This window comes from Maniola jurtina, chromosome 16 (genome assembly GCF_905333055.1).
Source record: "Maniola jurtina chromosome 16, ilManJurt1.1, whole genome shotgun sequence".
Classification (NCBI taxonomy): domain Eukaryota; kingdom Metazoa; phylum Arthropoda; class Insecta; order Lepidoptera; family Nymphalidae; genus Maniola; species Maniola jurtina.
Genome location: NC_060044.1, coordinates 1,628,367 through 1,647,814, shown reverse-complemented (window position 1 = coordinate 1,647,814; position 19,448 = coordinate 1,628,367). Strand labels below are relative to the sequence as shown.

At 37.7% G+C, this 19,448-nt stretch overlaps 1 protein-coding gene, 1 long non-coding RNA gene and 1 other non-coding gene across 9 annotated transcripts; 1 reads left to right on the top strand and 2 right to left on the bottom strand.

Moving 5' to 3' along the window:
- Window positions 1-2,310: 2,310 nt before the first annotated feature.
- Window positions 2,311-4,736, bottom strand: LOC123873385. The gene is made up of 2 exons (XR_006797676.1): window positions 3,989-4,736; window positions 2,311-3,836 (listed from the first exon to the last, which is right to left on the bottom strand). It is a non-coding gene; the product is annotated as an uncharacterized LOC123873385 (long non-coding RNA).
- A 134-nt stretch (window positions 4,737-4,870) lies between these two features.
- Window positions 4,871-19,396, bottom strand: LOC123873357. Of its 7 annotated transcripts, none has more exons than XM_045918183.1 (11): window positions 19,068-19,197; window positions 15,590-18,726; window positions 14,756-15,559; window positions 13,293-13,362; window positions 11,647-11,850; window positions 11,248-11,404; window positions 10,724-10,895; window positions 10,106-10,246; window positions 9,379-9,530; window positions 7,295-8,981; window positions 4,871-6,742 (listed from the first exon to the last, which is right to left on the bottom strand). In XM_045918183.1, exons 2-11 carry the CDS (start codon window positions 18,440-18,442, stop codon window positions 6,017-6,019), a joined length of 6,966 nt encoding a protein of 2,321 aa, XP_045774139.1. In that variant the 5' UTR covers window positions 18,443-18,726; window positions 19,068-19,197; the 3' UTR covers window positions 4,871-6,016. The 7 variants fall into 7 exon arrangements, with proteins under 7 accessions (XP_045774139.1, XP_045774140.1, XP_045774137.1 ...); XM_045918184.1 differs by having other exon boundaries at window positions 14,756-16,046; window positions 16,089-18,726; XM_045918181.1 differs by lacking the exon at window positions 19,068-19,197 and adding an exon at window positions 19,279-19,396 and having other exon boundaries at window positions 14,756-18,726.
- On the top strand, window positions 7,039-7,155 carry LOC123873476. The gene has a single exon (XR_006797696.1). It is a non-coding gene; the product is annotated as a U5 spliceosomal RNA (small nuclear RNA).
- Window positions 19,397-19,448: the final 52 nt, after the last annotated feature.

The following is a 19,448-nucleotide window of genomic DNA, read 5'->3' as shown; positions in this document are numbered from 1 at the left end:
ACCTTTTTACGTGAAAATTGCTCACTAGTGTCAGTGAGAAATGACAATCAAAAACTTACAAAACAAACTATTTTGTTTTTCCAATAATACCTTGAGCTTCTATAAATGAAGATATGATATATTGTAAAACAAATGATTGCAGTTAGGAAAAGAAAACACATCAAAACACTAGATATGTGCATAATATTATAACATAACCACTTATCTGGGAGTACATTTCATACTAGATACATAATAATAGACTATTTACATGCCCATACTAAATATATAAAAATAGTTGCTACTATTCTCTTGTTAAATGCTAACTTTTTGTATTATTTACAGATCCCTGTTTACTCTGTTAGGTTCCAAGATAATTTGGAGTTCAAAAAAAATTGTGTAACATTTTTAGATTTCATTAAAGAGTTCAATTTTTTTTATTATTATTAAGTATATTAAGTATAAGGGAAAATATGCTTCATTAGTTTTTGGACCGATTCTTCAAGCGCAAAATAAGGTAAGGCAGACTTATTTTTTTTTCTTGCCATTTTTAGGAATAAATTTTGCCTTTTATATTGGAAAATGAAAAATTATTCTTCAAAATTTATTTGACGATTAAAAACCAGTATTAAATTAACTCTACAAATTTCAAACTTGGAACCATTTTTTTTTAAACTGGTCACTTTTCGAACCGAGAAGCATCGCCTTAACTACGCTTACTTTAACTGTACAATCTAAATGTTAACGTTGGACCGTATCCTAGGATATTTGACCAAAAATAAAATACTAGTAATTTTCAACAGTACATATACGTTTAACTTACAATTCTCAACCATGAGCTTTTACCAAATATAAATTGGATTTATACATAGTCTAAGAGTTGGCCGACATCTTCTCCAAAGTGCTTATACAGATAAAATTTTATATGAACACGTAAAAACTAGATACCGATAAGCTAGCCGTGTAAAAATCCCAAAACCAACAACACTTCAATATGAATTCAAATATCAATTAACTTTTTAAAAATATTAGGTTTTTAACAAAATCTGATTATTTGATAAGTATTCCGGGAAATTTTATAACATGATTAAGATTACAGGTCATAATATTTTTTTATGATTGGGGGTTTACCAATCGCCATAATTTGACAGCTAGTGTCACAATTAACCTCTGACTGACGCTCTCACTGTTAGCTGAAATTTTGCATTGTTACATAACTGAATACCATAAATTCAGTCATTATTTACAATTGAGATTATCAATGTAACTTTACCGCAATCGCAAAACAAGTTGCTTGCCAGATTTCCGATATCTAATTGATACGTATTGTTAATGATTTTCATAAAAGTTGGCCGGTACTAGCACTTTGAACAAACGGGCATCAGCTCTTAGAGTATTATATGTTGTATTTACAAAAGTGTACTGTGACATACATTCGTACTATATCAAGGTCCGTCAGGCACTGAATCACTCGTATTTAGACATTTGGCGTCACTGATATAAAAAAAACTAAAGATAGTTTCTGTATGGCTTTTATTACTTTGAGTCAGTTAAGAATTGGGAAGTGAGAATTTTTGAGGTAAATGTGCTACAATTGAAATTAAACTAGACGCTAGGCAAATTTAAGCGCATCTGCAAAAAATCTTAAGCGCGTCTGAAACAAGATTAAAGTAGAAACTCAGGTCGCCAAAAAGAACAGCTGTTTTGAGACTGCCATATTTTATCAAAGTGTTTTAAAGAACTAAGCAGTTAGTGCCATAGATTAAAAGCTTACTAAATGATAAAAGGAATCTCGCGTCTATTTTAATTTATTTCAACCGCTGCTGCGTAGCTCAGTCCACCACTTAGATGATTTAGCATTTCACTGTGTATCTTTGGTTTTTGATATATCAGTGTTTGCCAATATTATTTAAGATTTTCGTCACATATTTTATACACTTATTTGTAATAAATCTTTTTTTTTGGAAAATACACTTAAGGAATACATTATGCACGTTAAATTGGTCGCTATATTTATATTATTTATACACTCTTTGTTCCAATACAAGCTTTTTGTCCGAGAAACTGTAATAAAATTTAAGGAGTTACTTGTTATAGCTGAAACAAGATTTACACAAGCATGTGCTTTTCGTAAATCGAGAATCCACAACATAAAGACAGGCCGCCATAAGTTATGTATTACATAACTTTTAGCTTTGATGAGGTACCTCTTCAAATTTTACATTGGTTCTCGCACTATTTCTTGGGAAGAAATGATTCTATTTGAATTGTTTAATTTCAGGGTATCACGCATTTCTTACAAACTTTTTTTTACTACTTAAGTATGGTTTCTGAGATATTGTCTATTGTCCAATTTTAAGGTAGGTTTAGTGTACTACACTACTCAAAATAGTGCAAGAGTCCACGAAATAAATTGAGGGGCATTTTTCGTAAAAGTTGAAACCATTTACAGTAACAGTTTTAGAACTTTTAACAAACTATACCAATTTAAATCATTGACTCGTTGACTATGATATTATGATATAACATGTGAATTAGTTTCAATGAAACACTTAAATTACAATGGAAAAATATGCTTCAGTGATTTTCAAACTATAATTACACAATAGTTTAATACATTTTTTTTCTTCATGCTATTTAATAGTAATTTATTCAGAAAAAAGAGAAATATGGTTAGTAACAGACTATTAAGAGTACTCTCTTCGGTATTTCGGTGCGTACATGCTATTTCAACCAACATTTACGAGCGAGACATACTCAAGAGCGAGATGGACGATGTTCTAATAATTATAAAAAAACTAGTCCGAAAACTAAAAAAAATTACAGTAACCAAATAGGCTGTCACAAAAAAAAATCACATTAACCTTTTTTGGAAGATGGAAACAGTATAATAGGTATGATAAATTATAAGCCCTTAAGCACCTCGTATGTTATAATATGTATGATGAATTAATTGCCTAATTTTTCATGCAAATGATATGTGGTTTCTGATGTGATGTGAATAAATAAATTATAAATGCATTTTTTTTTCAAAGCTGGCCGCATATTATCAGGAAGGCTTATTCTATTGCACACAATCTGTAAACTAAAATGACAGGTCCAAATCTAGTGCTATCTTTATCCACAGGGAGTATTATGAGAGGGATGGCAATATATTTACACAAGCTGTCATTTTAGTACAATAGAATTAGCCAGTTTTCGATAATATGCGGCCAGCCTAAGCCTGACTAGATAATTTTGAATGTTTCTAATAAAATTATTGTTCTATGTAATATTTCATGTGATTTGTGATTTTTTGAATTTACAGTGAAATTTGGCATTTTCGTAGCATAATGAAGAAAATTAGCCCATAATTTTAAGTAAACATTTAAAGACAAAGAATGAATTTAATAAGATACGAATTTGTATCTTAAATAGTGATTTGACTAATCATTAAGTCGAAATTTATTTTTGCCATACAAAAAATTTTGGCCCTTTCATAATATAAGATTTGTATTTAATATAGAATTCATTGTGTTTCAAAAAAAGGTTAAAAATAAAAAAGGAGTGTAAAGTGTTTTTGAAATTTAATGTTTCTTTGAATGTAGTCAATGAGCAAAAATAAATAAATCAATAAATAAAGCAATGAGAGAGACAGCCTGCATATCATTTGCACAAATATGCTTTTTTATTAACTCCTAGCTCCTAGACTATACTATGTTTGGCGTAGATTCCACAGAGAGCGGTCTAGAGTTCCGCGGTCATATTGACCGTCGCAATCAACTACTTTTGTATGTGTAAAGATCCAATTCATCATATAGATTACAGTAAAAGTGGGATTATTTGTTAAACTTAGGGTCAAGACATATTGCGGGCGACTAAGGCTGAGATCTATAAACCGCACTTTGACTTTGCTCAGACTTAAGACACTGTTAAAACGAGACAGCGCTATACCGCTGGCATAAATCTGTCTCGTTTTAACTGAAACTTAAGTCTAAGCAAAGTCAAAGCGCGCTCTATAGATTTCAACCTAAGACGCGTCGTTTCTAAAATGGTTCAAAGTAAACTGAACTTATCAGCACTATTTACAGTGAACGTTTTATCAGGAATCATTTCAACAAAGAAACAAATCGACACGCATATTCTTTCAGTCTTATTAGTTTTGTTTCACAATTACTGTGAAAGTGTCAGTTGGCATCAGACCTAAAATCTGTGCAGTAAATGATTTATCGATCTATTTGTTTATACGATGTTAGATGCAACAGCACGGATGCCTGTGCGTCTACACATTGGTTCATCACAGCGGGCAGTACCTATGTGCACAATATGCCCTCCACTATCATCTAGAATCTAGATTCTAGAAATCTAGAACTTCAGGTGACCCGACTGCTCATTTGCTCGCTATTTTTTTACATAAAAAATCTTTAGGTATTGCTAACTTCATAACCAACTGTATACAAGTGGAGATAAAGTTGAGTTTACTTTGTATCAGTATAGAAAAGACATGCCACTTCGCTTCGTTTCTGCAGCAATGTGCCTCAAGCCTTAGAAGACCTGCTCGCTGGGGAATCGACATCTCAGATTAACACAATATATGCCGTATTTTTGCTAAAGGGGCTAATCCCCAAAATGTGTGAGTGTGTAACAATATACTGTGTGTGTGTGTGTGAGAGTGAGTGGTAGGAATTAACAAAACTGATATTTCTTAAAAAGTATGCTATGTACATACAAAACTGCAATACCCCTTCCAGGTTAGCCTGTTTTCATCTCAGCCCACTTTAGACTTAGCTTAGACTTAAGACACTGTAAACACGAGACAGCGTTATATCACTGGCATAAATCTGTCTCGTTTTAACTGAGACTTAAGTTTGACTCAAAGTAACGCTCTATACATTTCAGTTTTAGACTGCACCATCACTTACCATCAGGTGAGATCAAGGACTAACTTGTATTCGAATAAAAAAAAATCAAAAAAAAAATGTAGGATTAAATTAAAATTCTTCATCCTATAATAGCATACTTTTTAAGAAACATCAGTTTTTTTAACCCCACGTTTTTTGGCGATAACTAAATAATACTTTTTGAGGTTAGCCACTTTTTAGCTAAAAAACCGGCAGAATAGTTAATGATTATAATAATATTTAACATAATTCATCGTCACCAAATATTCACAGCACAACGTCTTTACACTATATTTACAATTTTAAGGCTTCTGGTGTCTCACTTACATATTGCTTTGCCTCCCACACCAAAAAAAAACACTTTTGAGGCATTTACACACTACGTACGAAAATAGGATATTTTTTTTAATAATTTAGGAGTCACTCGCGACGATTCATGCCACTGTATTAGTTCCAACACTCAGTACAACCATTTTTACAACAAAACACACTTTTCTCCCATTTCTCCACACCCTGGCTCAGACTAAGTGAAAAAGATAGACAGTTAATTGTGAAACCGACCTGGAGAAGCCGATTTCAACAAAAGCTAATCGCATGAATATTTGTGTATATTAATAGGGCACCAGATAAAGTCGATTTAAGAAAAACCTTATTTAAGTAAATCCTGTTATACACTTCAAATTAAAAATCAGTTTTTGAAGTTGATTAAAATAAGTCAATCCCATGGACAATTTAAATTAGTATAATATAATTTGATTACTACAATTTGTGTTATTAAAATTAACATTTAGTGTCTATCTTAACATTAAGATTGACTTTACAAAAAAACATTTCAATATAATCTGTAGCCCATAGTCAAAGGCCATAATCACAATCATTCTGATTGGTAGACATGATTTCATTATTAGCTAAAATACACTGTTTTAATAATAGTACCATGAATTCGGCCAACAACAACGATGTTAATATTAATAACAAGTGTGGTGGCTTCACTTTATTTCGAGCTCCATCTATCTTTTTCCTTTAATCTTTGCATTTTCTTCACTTGGTTAGTAAATTTTTTTTGGGTTATCTACAGGGATTATTCTACTGTCTACATCAGTCTACGGCTGAGTCGCGAGTTGTGATCGCTATACAACCACGAATATCAGGTTTCGTTATGGTCTCTGATCTGGGACGTAACCTGCGGTCGTTACAACTGGACTCGCTGCGACAACTTGGCTTGGACTTGCAACAAATTGACTCGGAGTCGTTGAAAAGGGTATAACCATCTGATTGGACACTGTCTGTGGTATAACTGTCAACGATTTGGGTATTTTTGGTAGTATCATTTGACTCTGCACCATTACTGGTATACTAGGAGTTAAAATTGTTTCACTCGTGATAGAAACTGAGGGTCCTAACTGAGGTATTTTCATTGGTGTAGTCACAAGTAACGGTGAAGACACAGCGGGTGTGTATGTTTGGGATGTAACCGTTGCAGTTTTAGCCGGTATGGGGGCTATTGTAATGTTTTTCAAGCCCACATTTTTGAGTATTGTCGCAGCATTTGCCCCAATCTGCAGTTCGGGCATGTCTTTTTCTTTTTGCTTGTCTGTTTCTTTGTCGGAGGGTATGTTTTGTAAGACGGTCCCTCCATTGCCGAGTAACGTTGATGGTTGTAATTCAGTGACTATAGTTTCTTCGCTAGCGGGTGTTTTTGTCTTTGCCTCTCGTTCCTGTAGCCTCTTCTGTCTCTCTCGGCGTATGAGACACATTCTATTGTAGTCCTCAAAGGTAATGTGATATCGAGTGCCGGCAGAGAGGACTTGTACTAGGCTGGGTAGACTGTGCCCGTCCACAGCGACTTTGGGCGTTTCCCGAGCGACTTTTGCCAAGTTTTCCTGGAAAATAGACAATTTAAATTAAATTCGCGCCAGCAATTAACAAGACTATATTGAATAAGTTTGTTTAACTAGTTTTAAAGTGGGATTTCATTATTAAAAATTAATTTGAATTTTTAATTCAATATTTGGTTTTGGGTTAAAGTTCTACACAAAAATATCAAAATTTCAGGTTTGAAACTCATTTAGTGTATGAGCTAAAAACCTGTGACATGCGGACGGACAGACAGCCAGATTTTAATAAACATTTTTTATAAAACTAAAATCATGATAGTCTATTGAAATTAAAACTGTATTAACTCTGGATTCCCTTCAAAACGCATAAATCCTTCGCCTTTTACTAAAGTTTCCCGTGGAGGGGAACACTCAATTGACAATTAAGTGATAAAGCTTTCGTTACTTACATAAGTTTACACACAGAAGTTGAATTATTAGTATAATTTGTATAAAAACAATTAATTAGCATATATATTAATAGTTTTAAGTCAAACAGACTCTAGTTAAAATTAGGAAAATTTTTAGATGCTTGTTAATAATTCAAAGTAAACTTACTGGTGTAATAGGCATGAGCGTAGGTCTCCACCCCTTATTATTTGGCTTCTGCTTTTTCGGCGTGTCAGCTTTGGGTTCTTTCTTATCTTTTGTCGTCTCTGGTTTGTCTTTCTTCTCTTTTATTAAGCCAGGCATTTCTTTCTTTTCTTTCGGAGGCTCAAACTTTGGTGGAGGTAGCGGCGCTGCGGCGACTTCAGTCGGGTCGGACGCGGAAACTCCTTTTACCAACTGTTGGATATTGTGTAAGACATTTTGTATTGCTTTCCTCCCTTGTGCGTTTGGTGTATTAATAGCTATTAGTTCAGGCGGTAAAGGCTTGTTTTTCTTATCGCTTTTAGCTTTAGGTTTGGGCAAAGGAGGAGGCATGAATTTCTTAGGGTCTTCAGAACTTTGGTTGGATTTGAGCAAACTTTTGCCGTTTAACGACGGTTTTTTACGGAATTCGATCAAACTGACCGATTCCCTTCTAGGTTCTGGCGGTGGGATATTATCGTAAGCTCGCAATCTGCTTTGTACTGAAGTGCTGTAATTCGCCGCGTGCGGTGACGCATTATGGGACAGTACTAAGTCACCATTTCTGAAGTATTTCTCTAGTAAAATCAGGTGTCTCAGGAAGCTGGACTGGTTTCCGTAAGGCCTTTGCAATTCGTTCCACAATTTCTTAGTTTCCACGTCGTATTGGATCATCGTGTTACATTTCTCCCAACCCTCAGGAGTAACGCCTTTGATATTATTAAACTCTATATTGCACTGTAAATTCATTTCTTCCTCGCCAGGGAAAAGTTCTCTGACTGATATCGAGGGGTTTGTTTCTAATCTCTTCACTGGATTCGAGTATTTCGTATCAGAAAGTTTCTTTGGCTCTTTTTCGACTGGCGTCTTCTTTGAGAGTTCGCTTAGATTTTTCTTGACTTGGGTAAAACTTTCGGACATCTGCCATTTGTTTTTCAGTAAATTTATATCAGCCGGCCGTTTATTTGGTATAGTTTCTATCGTACATTCGTCATTTAAGGTTATGTTTTTGAAAACGCTCATCTCCTTTGCTTTTTCAGTATCGAACATTTCGATGTCCTGGAGATCTTTTTTAGACGGTTTGTCTTTAGGTAGGAGGAATTGTCCGAGTTTTTGGACTCGCTTTGCGTTTTTATCGCTTATCCTCTGTTGGAGGCCAGGCTTTTGGATGCCAAGATTGTGGACTTTGAGGATGTTTTTCTGTTTTTGTGTTAAATTAGGGTTATGTTGGAACTGTGCTGGGTTGTTTTGTTTTTGCAGTAGATATCTGAGTTCTGTCTGTTTGTCGAGAACTAGCGGGTTCTCTAGGTCTGTCATCATGTCTGTTTCGGAGGCATCGCTCGGCGGATTGCTTTCCGCGGGTTTCGCTCCTGGGACTGGAATTTTGTTGGATGATATAAGACTTTCGATATCTTCTTCCAACGGTTGTGGTTTAGGTTCCTCGACCACTTCTTCCTTTGGTTTCTCCTTTTCTGGGGAGCTTTCTGTGGTTCTCTCCGAGGATTCACTAGTTGACTCCTGTTTCTCTGGTTCTGTGGATTTCCTCTGCTTCGATTTCGTCCGTGCTTTTTTCTTTTGTTTGTTGGCGCTAGTATTGCAGTCTTCTAGGTCTTTGCTATCGTCAGCGTCTTGGCTGAGTTCAGGCGGGATTTCAATGTTGTAGATTTGGAGAAGTCTGAAAAGGAATTGTCTGATTTTAAGAGGAAAACTTTTGCACCGTAAAAAGTAGATTAATAAGATTTAATTTAATTACTCAGGGCACCACTTTTTACTCTTTGCCTTAAATTAAGTATAATGACATGACTGCGTTAAAAAGTTATTAAACCCTATTTAACAGCAGCGAGAACAAAAATTCTGATAAATAATATAAGATGCACGATCCAACACCAACATCAGAAAAATCTAGAAATTGACAGTTCCAATCTAAAAAAAAATGAATTCTGGAAATAGATTCCTAATTCTATGAATTCTAATTTCTTTTAGAATTTGAAGATATCTAACCGACAGGAGACTAAATATCACCAGATTTAAGCTCAATAGCCATGCTTAGCAAAATATGAAAATGTCCTTACTTGCGAGTGTAGGCGCGGGCGTGCTTGTCGTTGTGGCCGGGGCGCGTGAGCAGCGTGCAGAAGTAGCGGCACACTTTACACAGCACCGGCCGCTCGTGGAACTCTACCGGGATACCAGCAACTTTCAGCAATGGATTGAGATCTGTATAACCCTGGAATATAATTTTATTAGAGTAATATCTTATAGTTTTATAGATGGTAAGCAGGCGTTATTTCCCGGAAATCCGTGATATACAAGGAACCAAAAGCTTAAGTTGAGTGGTTTTGGGATTTGTGTTGAGCTGCGTGGTGGTGGCGTATGGTTTGCTTGGTGGCTGGCTTTTCCTGCATGTTTATCAGTGGGAGGGCGCGTGGTATGTCGCTTGCTGCATGTTGCACCATACCGATTTCTTTGGTTCGGCCAGACTATAGCAAATTAAGCTTTTGGTTCCCTGTATTTATAGATGATGTAAGAATTCTAACGATACCCCATATATGCACATCTTTTCAGGCTTTTTCTTAAAGTTATGATAGAATAAACTCCGATCGAACCCTGAAAACATTACTCGTTTTTTAAGCAATCGTGTAAAACTAAGGGAAGTTTGTATTTTTCGAAAAGTCTTCTTTGGCCTTGGGAATATTCTAACTTTTCACGTGGTGGATGTAGAAGAGTGCAATTTTTTGAAAAGTTGCTCTTGTTGACCCTGGCAATGGGGAAAACTAACATGAAACCATGTTGGTTACTCACATGATGGATGAAATGGAGATTATGGTGTTTCGTGAGTCGACACCGGCACAGCACGCACGCCATAAGCGGAGTCAGGGTGCGATAGTGTTCCGCACATAAGGGGATGGTGTGTAGACCTGGGTAGTCGCATTCTAGCTTCAGCTGTAAACAACAATAAAGTTAAAAGGTTTTGCTATAGTCCATACTTAAAATGTCAGCGTATGTCAGGCTTTGCAATCCTCAGAAATGTCAAGACCGCTTAGCCCAAAGTCAAAACTTCGACTTCTGACTGGCGCGCATTCGTCCATTCGCCAAGTACCTAAATTCTTAGTCCAAGCGCAAACACAATTTTTATCTATTTGGCTTTCTAGAATCTAGAGAATCCTGAACCATAATGGACTGAAAACTCTCGGGGCAGAAGCCGAAGTTTTGACTATGGACTACGCTCTTGGAATTCTTGGAAATTGACAATTTTGTTACCTTAGAATTTGTTAGTTTGTTCTTAATAATGCAATTAGCACCATTGGCACTTTGTAAAGATTCCAATTCACTAACATTTTGTCTGTTGTATTTAGTATGTTTGTATGTAGGGTTCGTACGTAACATACATGTAGAGCTCATGTGTCGTGGTATACTCACAATCTTATTGACACTGGAGCGCATCTTGATGAGCCACTTCCTTCGGATGGAGTGGTCGGCGGGCGCCACACAGCCGCTGGTGTGGCAGGTGGCCAGCCTGCCGGGCGTGGCCGCCGGCGCCTCTTCCTCGCTCTCCTCTTCCAGCGGTGGACTGATGACTTTCTCTGGATCGCTGGACACAACATTTCCTAAATCAATTGAATAAATCGATTCACAAATATCAACGCTTCGCCACTTTGTTTAGGTCTTCAAAAGCACCAGCACCCTTACAAATCCCTTAGTCTACAAATTTCAATTTTCCGTGACTTTCTCTAAGCCACTTTGAAAACCCGAGTTAAATTCATCGTAATTCTTTATCAAATCAGCGGACAGGTGTCTCGAGCTGCGTGAGCGGCACATCGGGCGGCTTAGCTACGGTCTGCTTGCGATACGAAGGACAGTTCAGTTGGCGCGCCGGTCCACGTGGCGGTAGCACGCGTCACACAGACTATGGTCAGCTACACTCTCCTGTATTGGATACTCACGGCACAGTCGGCGGACAGGAATCTCGGGGCTGCGTGAGCGGCACATCGGGCGGCTTGGCGACGGGCCGCTTGCGATACGAGGGGCAGTTGGCGCGCCGGTCCACGTGGCGGTAGCATGCGTCACATAGACAACTGTCTATGGTCAGCTTCTCTTCATCTGTGATACAAAATTCTATTTCATGTCACCGCGCGGGCTTCAAATAACATTACAAAATGCAGGTAACAACACTACGACTTCTCTATTAGGAATAGGACACTCCTGTGTCAGAAGACGCCGCTCTTCCATAACAATATCAGCGTTAGCATGTCTGTCAGCAAATGTATTTATGAGTACTATATTGTTTTTAAATAGATGTACGTCTACAATATGTATGAGGTAAGTTGGCAACTGCTACTCACTGTCTAGCACCTTCCTCTGTCGCTCGCTGCTCTTCATCTGCGCGATGTGGCACGGCGTGTCGAAGAGGCCGAACTTGCCGCCGCAGTAGAAGCACTGGTCCATGCACAGCCGCCCCGGGTGGATGCTGAACGACGACGCCTTCTCCGGGATCACCAGGTTCAAGGTCTCCTTCGGCTCAGGTTCAGGAACCGCTTCTGCTTCTGCTGGAAACGATTGTATAGCTCGCACCAATGTAAGACCACTTACAGTACGGATTACACCACAAACTTTAGAAAGAGATAACCAGCAGCTTTCATTTCATACAGCATTCACACCTGTGTGATGTTTTGTCGCTGACTCTTTCTAAAATGATGCCGTGTACTTTAGAAAAAGTTGCTACCATTTCTTAGCTCACAGAAAAAGATTTTATGAAATTACTAGCGCAAATTCGGTAGCAAATCTCTAAACTTTAGAGATTGCTTTAAGCTGAGACCTATAGAATTAAATTTAGAATTTAGAATTAAAACGAAACTGATATAATATGTGAGACATAATCTTGTCTCGTTTTAACCGTGTCTCAAGTCTGAGCAAGGTCCAAGTACGTTCTATAGTACGCGAGAGGTTGAGATGGCAATCGGCGTATGAGGCGAGGGGGACACCCCGCACACTCACCCTCACCAGCAGCGAATTAGCGTGGGGACTGTGCAAGCGTGCGGGGCGTCCCCACCTCGGTTGCCATCGGAACCTGTAGCGCACTATGAAGTATATGTGAATATTTTTGAGTAAGCTTAAGGTACTTTTAGTTTAAAATAAATTCTTAAAATATCATGCAATATGGCTAATTCTGTTAAACACATTATCTAAACTAAATTGAACACACTCTAGTGACATCAACAAATCTAAGGATAACAATACATGTCCATACCTGGCATTTAAGTTTAGTTTGGAGATTGTGTACAATAGAATTAGCCACAATATATCTAGATTTGATCAACCGTGTACCTCGATTTATCTGTTTTATTAAATTTTGTGTATCCTTTCACCCAACAATTTTTACAGCTTATTAGTATAGCAAACGACAAATTAGACATAACAAAATTGAAGTAAATTTTAGTTTAATGTTTGCTTCTTCCTTGCGTTTGCGTTTTGCGAACTTGTATATTAGTTGAGTAGTGTTATTTGCTTATCAGTTTTTATCAAGGCTTAAAATCAAACGTTATCAAATAGTTCAGTATATATTACAAAATTATTAATCAATCATAGAAATGAAGGATGCAAAAATTGAAAAATAAATAGGAATTTTTGAGCTCTAATAAACCTGACAAGTTTTGAATTGCAGACAGGGACATAACTTGTTTACTTTTGGCCATTCAGCAAAAATAAAGGGTAATTTTGTTAAAAGTGCGCGAAAAACAATACTTTACGTTACCGTGTTTTTTATATGGTGTTAAAGGGGAGGGGGGGGGGGGGGGATTAGGCTACCTGTCCAATTCAGCGGATCTAAGCGAAGATGTGTAAAGCAGAGCAATCAGATTTGATTGATATATGACGTTTTGCGGGTTTGGTCCGCTGAACACATCTCCCCTCTGCTCCAGTGTAGTGGACAGGCACCCTAGTGCAAGCTTTGTCCCTGTCGGCACATAGGGTGAGGTGAGTGGCCACACACCATGGTTGTTAAGGCGGTTACTGTAATGAGTCTTTCTGTGCCCACCCTCGGCTGCTGCCAGTGCGATGCCCTGAAAGAGAACAACATCTATTTAGATATATCTACTTACTTATAGTGCGTACATTTTGAGAAGGGACTCGCCTATTTGCTCTATGTGTCAACCAGGGTTGCCAGATGCCCCGTATTTTACGGGTTACCCCGTATTTAAGGGTATGACAATACAGAACCCGTAATTGCGAAAATAAAATACGGGGGTAACTGAAGCTCCCGTATTTTATCCAAATTCAGCCGTGGCTGACTGGCGAAATCAAACCCTGACGTTTAGTCTACTAGAAATAATATTTTCCGTGTGCGGCAATGCGTAGATCAATACTCGCAAAGCCGAAACCGGACGGAATTACAAGTTAAATATAATTTTAAGTTAACATGCAAAGATACATTTGTGTCACAAAATGAAGAGCTTTTAAAAGTTTTTTCTTCAAACAATAAGTATTAAAAAAATCTATGTAAAACACTGTCTCCCGTAAAAAAAATTAAAACCCGTACTTTTGATACTGGTAAGTGGTAACCCGTAAACCAAGAAGTGGCAAGTGGTAACCCTAACATCAACTGGCAGACAGACTGACGGACGGAATGACCAAGATCCCATTTCATACATGACATAATACACATACATTAAATCAAATCTTTAAAAAGAGCAACCCCCGAGTATTTAGCTGGTTCTTCGCGTCGGTAGGAAAGACATTCTGAACAAATGAAAAAGCTTTCGTAGTGTAGCTTTAGAATTAGATTATAAGTTGACGTAATTAATTATCACCATTACATCATTATCTTACAAATCCAACAAGTGACAATCAAAAAGTGTACAATAGTAATTATTTTGAATAAATGATTCGATTTTGACAAATTCATTTGACAATTCAAAAGTTCTTGTAAAAGTTCATTTGAAGAAAAAAAAATTCTATTTCCATTTCTATAAGCTCGTAGTATGCGCGCGAGCTTTTCTTCATCGGAATCTATATTACTATAGACTGATTCGAGTGAACTCACCGGAATAAGCGCGCGCTTTGATTTATTGAAGCGCGCGCTTAATCTGACGAGATCTAGAGAAGCCCTACATGTAGCAAAGAACCAAGGCACATGACGCCACACACAAGAGAATCCTTGCTAGAAGGGGTCAGGACCTTCAATAATGGGGAACACAACGGAAACAGAGAAAAAGTAACTATACCCAGTAATACTAAATTTTCCAAATTAAAATTGCACACTTTCATATTTGCAAATGTGCAATTTTAATTTAAAAAGGATCTGTTTACCGACCGCCAGATAAACTATAATTTAAGGGATAATATTGACAGATCGCCAATACAAAAAATGTCATTTAACGTCAAATTCATTCGTTACATAGAGTTTATCTGGAAGTTGTGAAACAGGCCTCAAATCTCCTATCAAGTTTGACTCACCTCTCGCCGTTCGATGGTATAGAAAGCGTCGTCTTCACTGCCCGCCTCGCCCAGCTCCTGCGGCGGCTTGCCCGATCTGCCTTTCTTTTGGAAGGTCATCTTCAAGGAACTCCTAAACTTCTTCTTGTCTCGCTCCCCCACACCGCGACTGAGCTTTATAACAGTTTTCAAAGTCCCGGTGTAGTCGGATTTTCCGGCTTTGGGTTTGCCCATAACCCCACTGTAGTTTGAGCCGTAAATGCGTTCTTTCTCCTTCATCTTCTCTATTTTAGCCTCATTTGCTGCCTTATGAGTCAGTAAACCTAACATTCGTAACACGTTTTCTTTCCTTTTTTGACTATCTGGAGTTTCTAGTACAACGTTGCTAGGCCCGGGTAGATTTTCGGTGGAGTTCCGCGCCGATTTAACTTTGGAAACCTTTGATTTTATTTCCTCTTTAACATTTTCTCTTTTATCTTCAATCTCTTTAATTTCTTTTGCATCCTTGATATCTTTTATTTGTTCAACTTCAGAAACCAAATCTGGTTTTTCATCAATAACTTCAGTAAACATTTCTTTTGGCTGTTCTATTTCACCTTGTTTAATATCTGGCTCTATTTTGGGATCAGAAATTACTTCATCTAAAACTTTTTCCACAGTTTTTACTTCTTCAATTATTTTTTCATCACTTGGAATTGTTGGTTTAGTTACAGTTTCAATATTTGCTGATCTTATTTTCTTAGGTTCAATTATTTTTGTGGCAGTCTTCGTAGGTTCAACTGTTTTGATTTCAATCGCGACTGGTTCAACAGTTTTCGTCTGAATTTTAATGGGTTCAACTATTTTCGACTCAATCTTGATGGGTTCAACTATTTTCGTCTCAATCTTGACGGGTTCAACTGTTTTCGTCTCAATCTTGACGGGTTCAACTATTTTCGCCTCTACCTTTGCAGGCTCAACTATTTTTGTCTCAATCTTTGCAGATTCAACTATTTTCGTCTCAATCTTGGTAGGCTCAACATTTTTTATATCTATCTTCGTAGGTTCCATAATTTTCGTAGAACCTGTTATGTTATCCAGTTTTGGGATCTCAAAGGTCCGGTGTATATTGTCAGGAATAGTTTTTGCTTCCTCTAAATACGGCGCGACTGGATCTACTTCTATTTGTTGCGTAGATTCCAACGATTTGACAGCTACAGGTGTAGACATTATAGGAACTGCTTGCGATTTTACTTGGTGAGGCGGAGATTTCATTTGATGTGGTGGTGATTTCACTTGGAGTGGTGGTGATTTTCCTGGATGTGGTGGTGATTTAAGTTGATGTGGTGGTGATATTATTTGATGTGACGGTGATTTCATTTGATGTGGTGGTGACATCTTTTTTTCAACTAAAACAGTCTTATCCTCGACATCTACTCCCGATTCGGAAGATTTTCGAGAGAGAGACCCACTTGATTTTCTTTTAGTTATTTGAACTTCATTACTGTTTATTTTAGATTCAATGTTTCGTGGAGTAATCGATATTTGACTCGTATCTAAAACGCTGAAAGCCTGACTCGCGTTATTCGGATGTAAAGTCGCGTATTGATGCAAATCGATTTGTTGCGCGGGCGCAGCCTTTTCTACTGACTTCCTTATTTCAGTCAACGTTACATCCTTGCCCAACGACTTCTCAAATATACTGATAGCATCAGACTCTTTAGAATGGTTTGAGCTTGTTGATTCCTTTCTTGCACTGACACTGTTTCGTTTGATTAGTGTGACGGAATTTGGAAGATCTACATCTATCGAACGTCTTACTTGATCCCTCTTAACTATTGATATGGCTGAATTGTTTTCAAAACAGCTCAGGACATTTTCTTTCTCAATTACTTTTTCTGGAGACCTTACTGGTTGTAAATCTTTTAAAGGTTTGAATTCTGCTCCTGACTTTTGTATTAAAACAACATCATCACTCACCATAACAGATTTACTGTCATTAGTTTTACATTCCGATTCTTGTCTCTGTCTTCGCTTATCAAACTCTTCAAACACTTTCAGTCTATCCATGAGTTTGTCTATGCTCGCTACAGATGGGTTACATTTGTATAGTTCTTGACGGTTTTCAGGACACTTCTCAACTGAGTCGTCATAGTGAAGTCTGATATTTTCACTATCGTCATTTTTTGTAGGCGTACATTCATTAACGATAGCTGAAACCGCTTCTTTGTCTTTTGCTGGTGTTTCAAGTGCAATGATGCTGTTATTATCACCAAGAGGCTTGGAAATTCCATAGAACTGCCTAGCTGACTTTGTTTGCAATTGATCAATGCTTACTTCATTTGACATTTCTTGGTCTTGGTCTATATTTTGGTCTAAATCATTTATGAGATCACTGATTTCTTTAGATAAAGAGTCAACTGTTTCATGTTTGTCTTCTACTAAGTCATTTGTTATTGTACTGGTGATACCATTCTTGGCCGCTTGGTTGGTGATAGGCTTTGATGTGGTAGCAGCCTTCTTACCCCTCCTTGCCTTCCTAATATTCTTAGATACCTCCTTTGAGTTAAATGTCTTGGACATACTAGTCAATATACTACTACGTTCTTCTATAAGCGCATCGTTTTCAGTCTTCAGCAAGTATTTGTCTTCTAGGTCTGATACATTTATATTTTCTAACTTAATCCTATTACTGTTATTGTTGTCTGAGTCTAATGAAGTACTTCTTTTTAAGCTCACTTTCTTCTTAATTTTCTCTTTTAACATAGAACTAGGCTCTGTATAAGGTTTGGTTTCAGTTAATTTTGAGTCGACACTAAGAGAAGGCACTTTTCCAATAGGAGAGATCTGTACATTAGTTTCAATATCTAAATCTAGGTCAGTCTTAGTTTTATCTAAGTTTTTGCTGAGCTCCTTGCTCTCACTGTCGTTGAGTGGTTCGCTGAGGCTGACATCTGACTCTGTAATATCTGAGCATTTAGAGATTTCGCTGCCATCTCTGGAGCAGGAACGTCCCCTTTTCAACTTCTTTGTGTCCTCTGAACTCTCCGGAGCATCTGCATTTTTAGAGTCGGAGATTAACCGTCTTTTCTTCTGCTCTTTCATGACAACCTCATTGAGCAGGTTACTCTTGACTTTTCTAGGCTTCCCACTCCTCAAGTTCTTTCCTTCAAAAAGAGAGGGACTATTACTTCTTTCGGAACGCATGGAGTATGGACTGGTCCGTGGTCCGAGGACTAGGCTACTAGGAGAATCTCCGAGAACAGACTTCATCATGACCATATCAGAGCTAAGTCTCACTCTCCTGCCAGCAGTTTTGGGACTGGAGGACCTGGAACTAGGTGTGGGTTCATCAAGTGGCTCCTTCTTAATTTCTGCAGCAGGTATCAATGGGATAACCTCTTTGTCACTTGTGGTACGAGCCTCCTTCGCAGCTTTCCTCGTCCTAGTGACAGTTTTCTTTATAACATTTTTCTTTGCAGGTGGAACTTTCTTGCCCCTCAAGTTTTTTGTCTTTCTGATGCCTAGAGGTCTCTTCTTGACCACTGCTTTGGGTTTGGGTCCAGGTTTCTTGCTATCTTTGGAAGTTTTGGGGTCATCTTGGACCAGCTTGCTCTTTTCCTCCTCGTTGAAGTCTGAGGCCTTCTTCCGGGCTCTGGTCTTGGGCTCTACCACAGTTTCCTCATCTATAGTCTTGTCTGACTCCTCTTTAGCCTGTTTAGTTTTCATGATGGAATGTTTGGTGGGAGATGGTACTGTTTTCCGGACATCAGGTTGCTGGTGATGTTGTCAGGTGATCAGAGCAGACCAAACAACAGTTATTGGTCCTAAGGCTGACTTCACAGCCTTTCCTACTATTAAATAACTTAATAGTCTTATATCTTCTGCATGCAAATATGTAAAACTATTTCAAAGTTTGCTCAAGAAATGTGTAAACTCCTAAGTATCTACACTGCTTGACCTTTATAATGGCATGGAGGGTTGATTTCTTCCTTAAGCCATGTTATCGGGATCTGGAATTAAATAAATTACCGTTTTAAAATCATAAAAAAGACAATCAGAATTAATTAACGTTAGATTGTTAGTATTTCAATCAAATCGAGAACATGATCAACAATTGACTCAAATTCCTTTCTTTTCATAATTGGAATGCTCATTTTAAAGTTAATTGACACTTAATTTAAGATAATTCAGTCACAAATCAAGTCCTAAAGTCGTGGTAAACAAAAGCGATGCGCGAGAATCAACAAGTTCGCGGACTTATTTCACGCATTTTCATCACAAAATGTCACTAATTAAACTAATAAAGTAATAGCAGGATGTCTAAAATTGCATAATATAAAACAATATTTACGTTTAAGTCGCCCGTTGCATAGAAAAGCCAGCCGGAAAAGTCATGAAAATGTAATGTTTTGGTGTTGTCGAGTGTCGTACACATCTCGATGACCGCAACGCCACCTACAGCTGAGCGCTGCGTGTGCGTCGGCCGACAGCGAGAGACAGAAAGCACCAAATCATTTCCCTACCCGTGGCGCACCTCCGCTATGTACTCACTAAATACTCACAGTTTATCCCACGGAACTGCCGAAAACCACAATAAAAAGTTAATCCAACACTCAATGCACCATAATATGCGAAAAAGTTCAATAAAAACTCGCGAATAAACTTAGAAAACGATTTTTGAAAAGCCCAAATGTCTGCAGGCGTCCGCCATAATGTTTCCTTCGAAACGAAT

What these genes read in the sequence shown, in the direction of transcription:
- LOC123873357 (XM_045918181.1), bottom strand. Translation starts at nt 18,442, where the DNA reads ATGAAAACTAAACAGGCTAAAGAGGAGTCAGACAAGACTATAGATGAG. An exon ending in TCCTGTCCGCCGACTGTGCC is followed by an intron (nt 10,896 to 11,247) that starts GTGAGTATCCAA and finishes TGTTGTGTCCAG; the next exon opens with CGATCCAGAGAAAGTCATCA. An exon ending in GCTCCAGTGTCAATAAGATT is followed by an intron (nt 10,247 to 10,723) that starts GTGAGTATACCA and finishes TGTTGTTTACAG; the next exon opens with CTGAAGCTAGAATGCGACTA.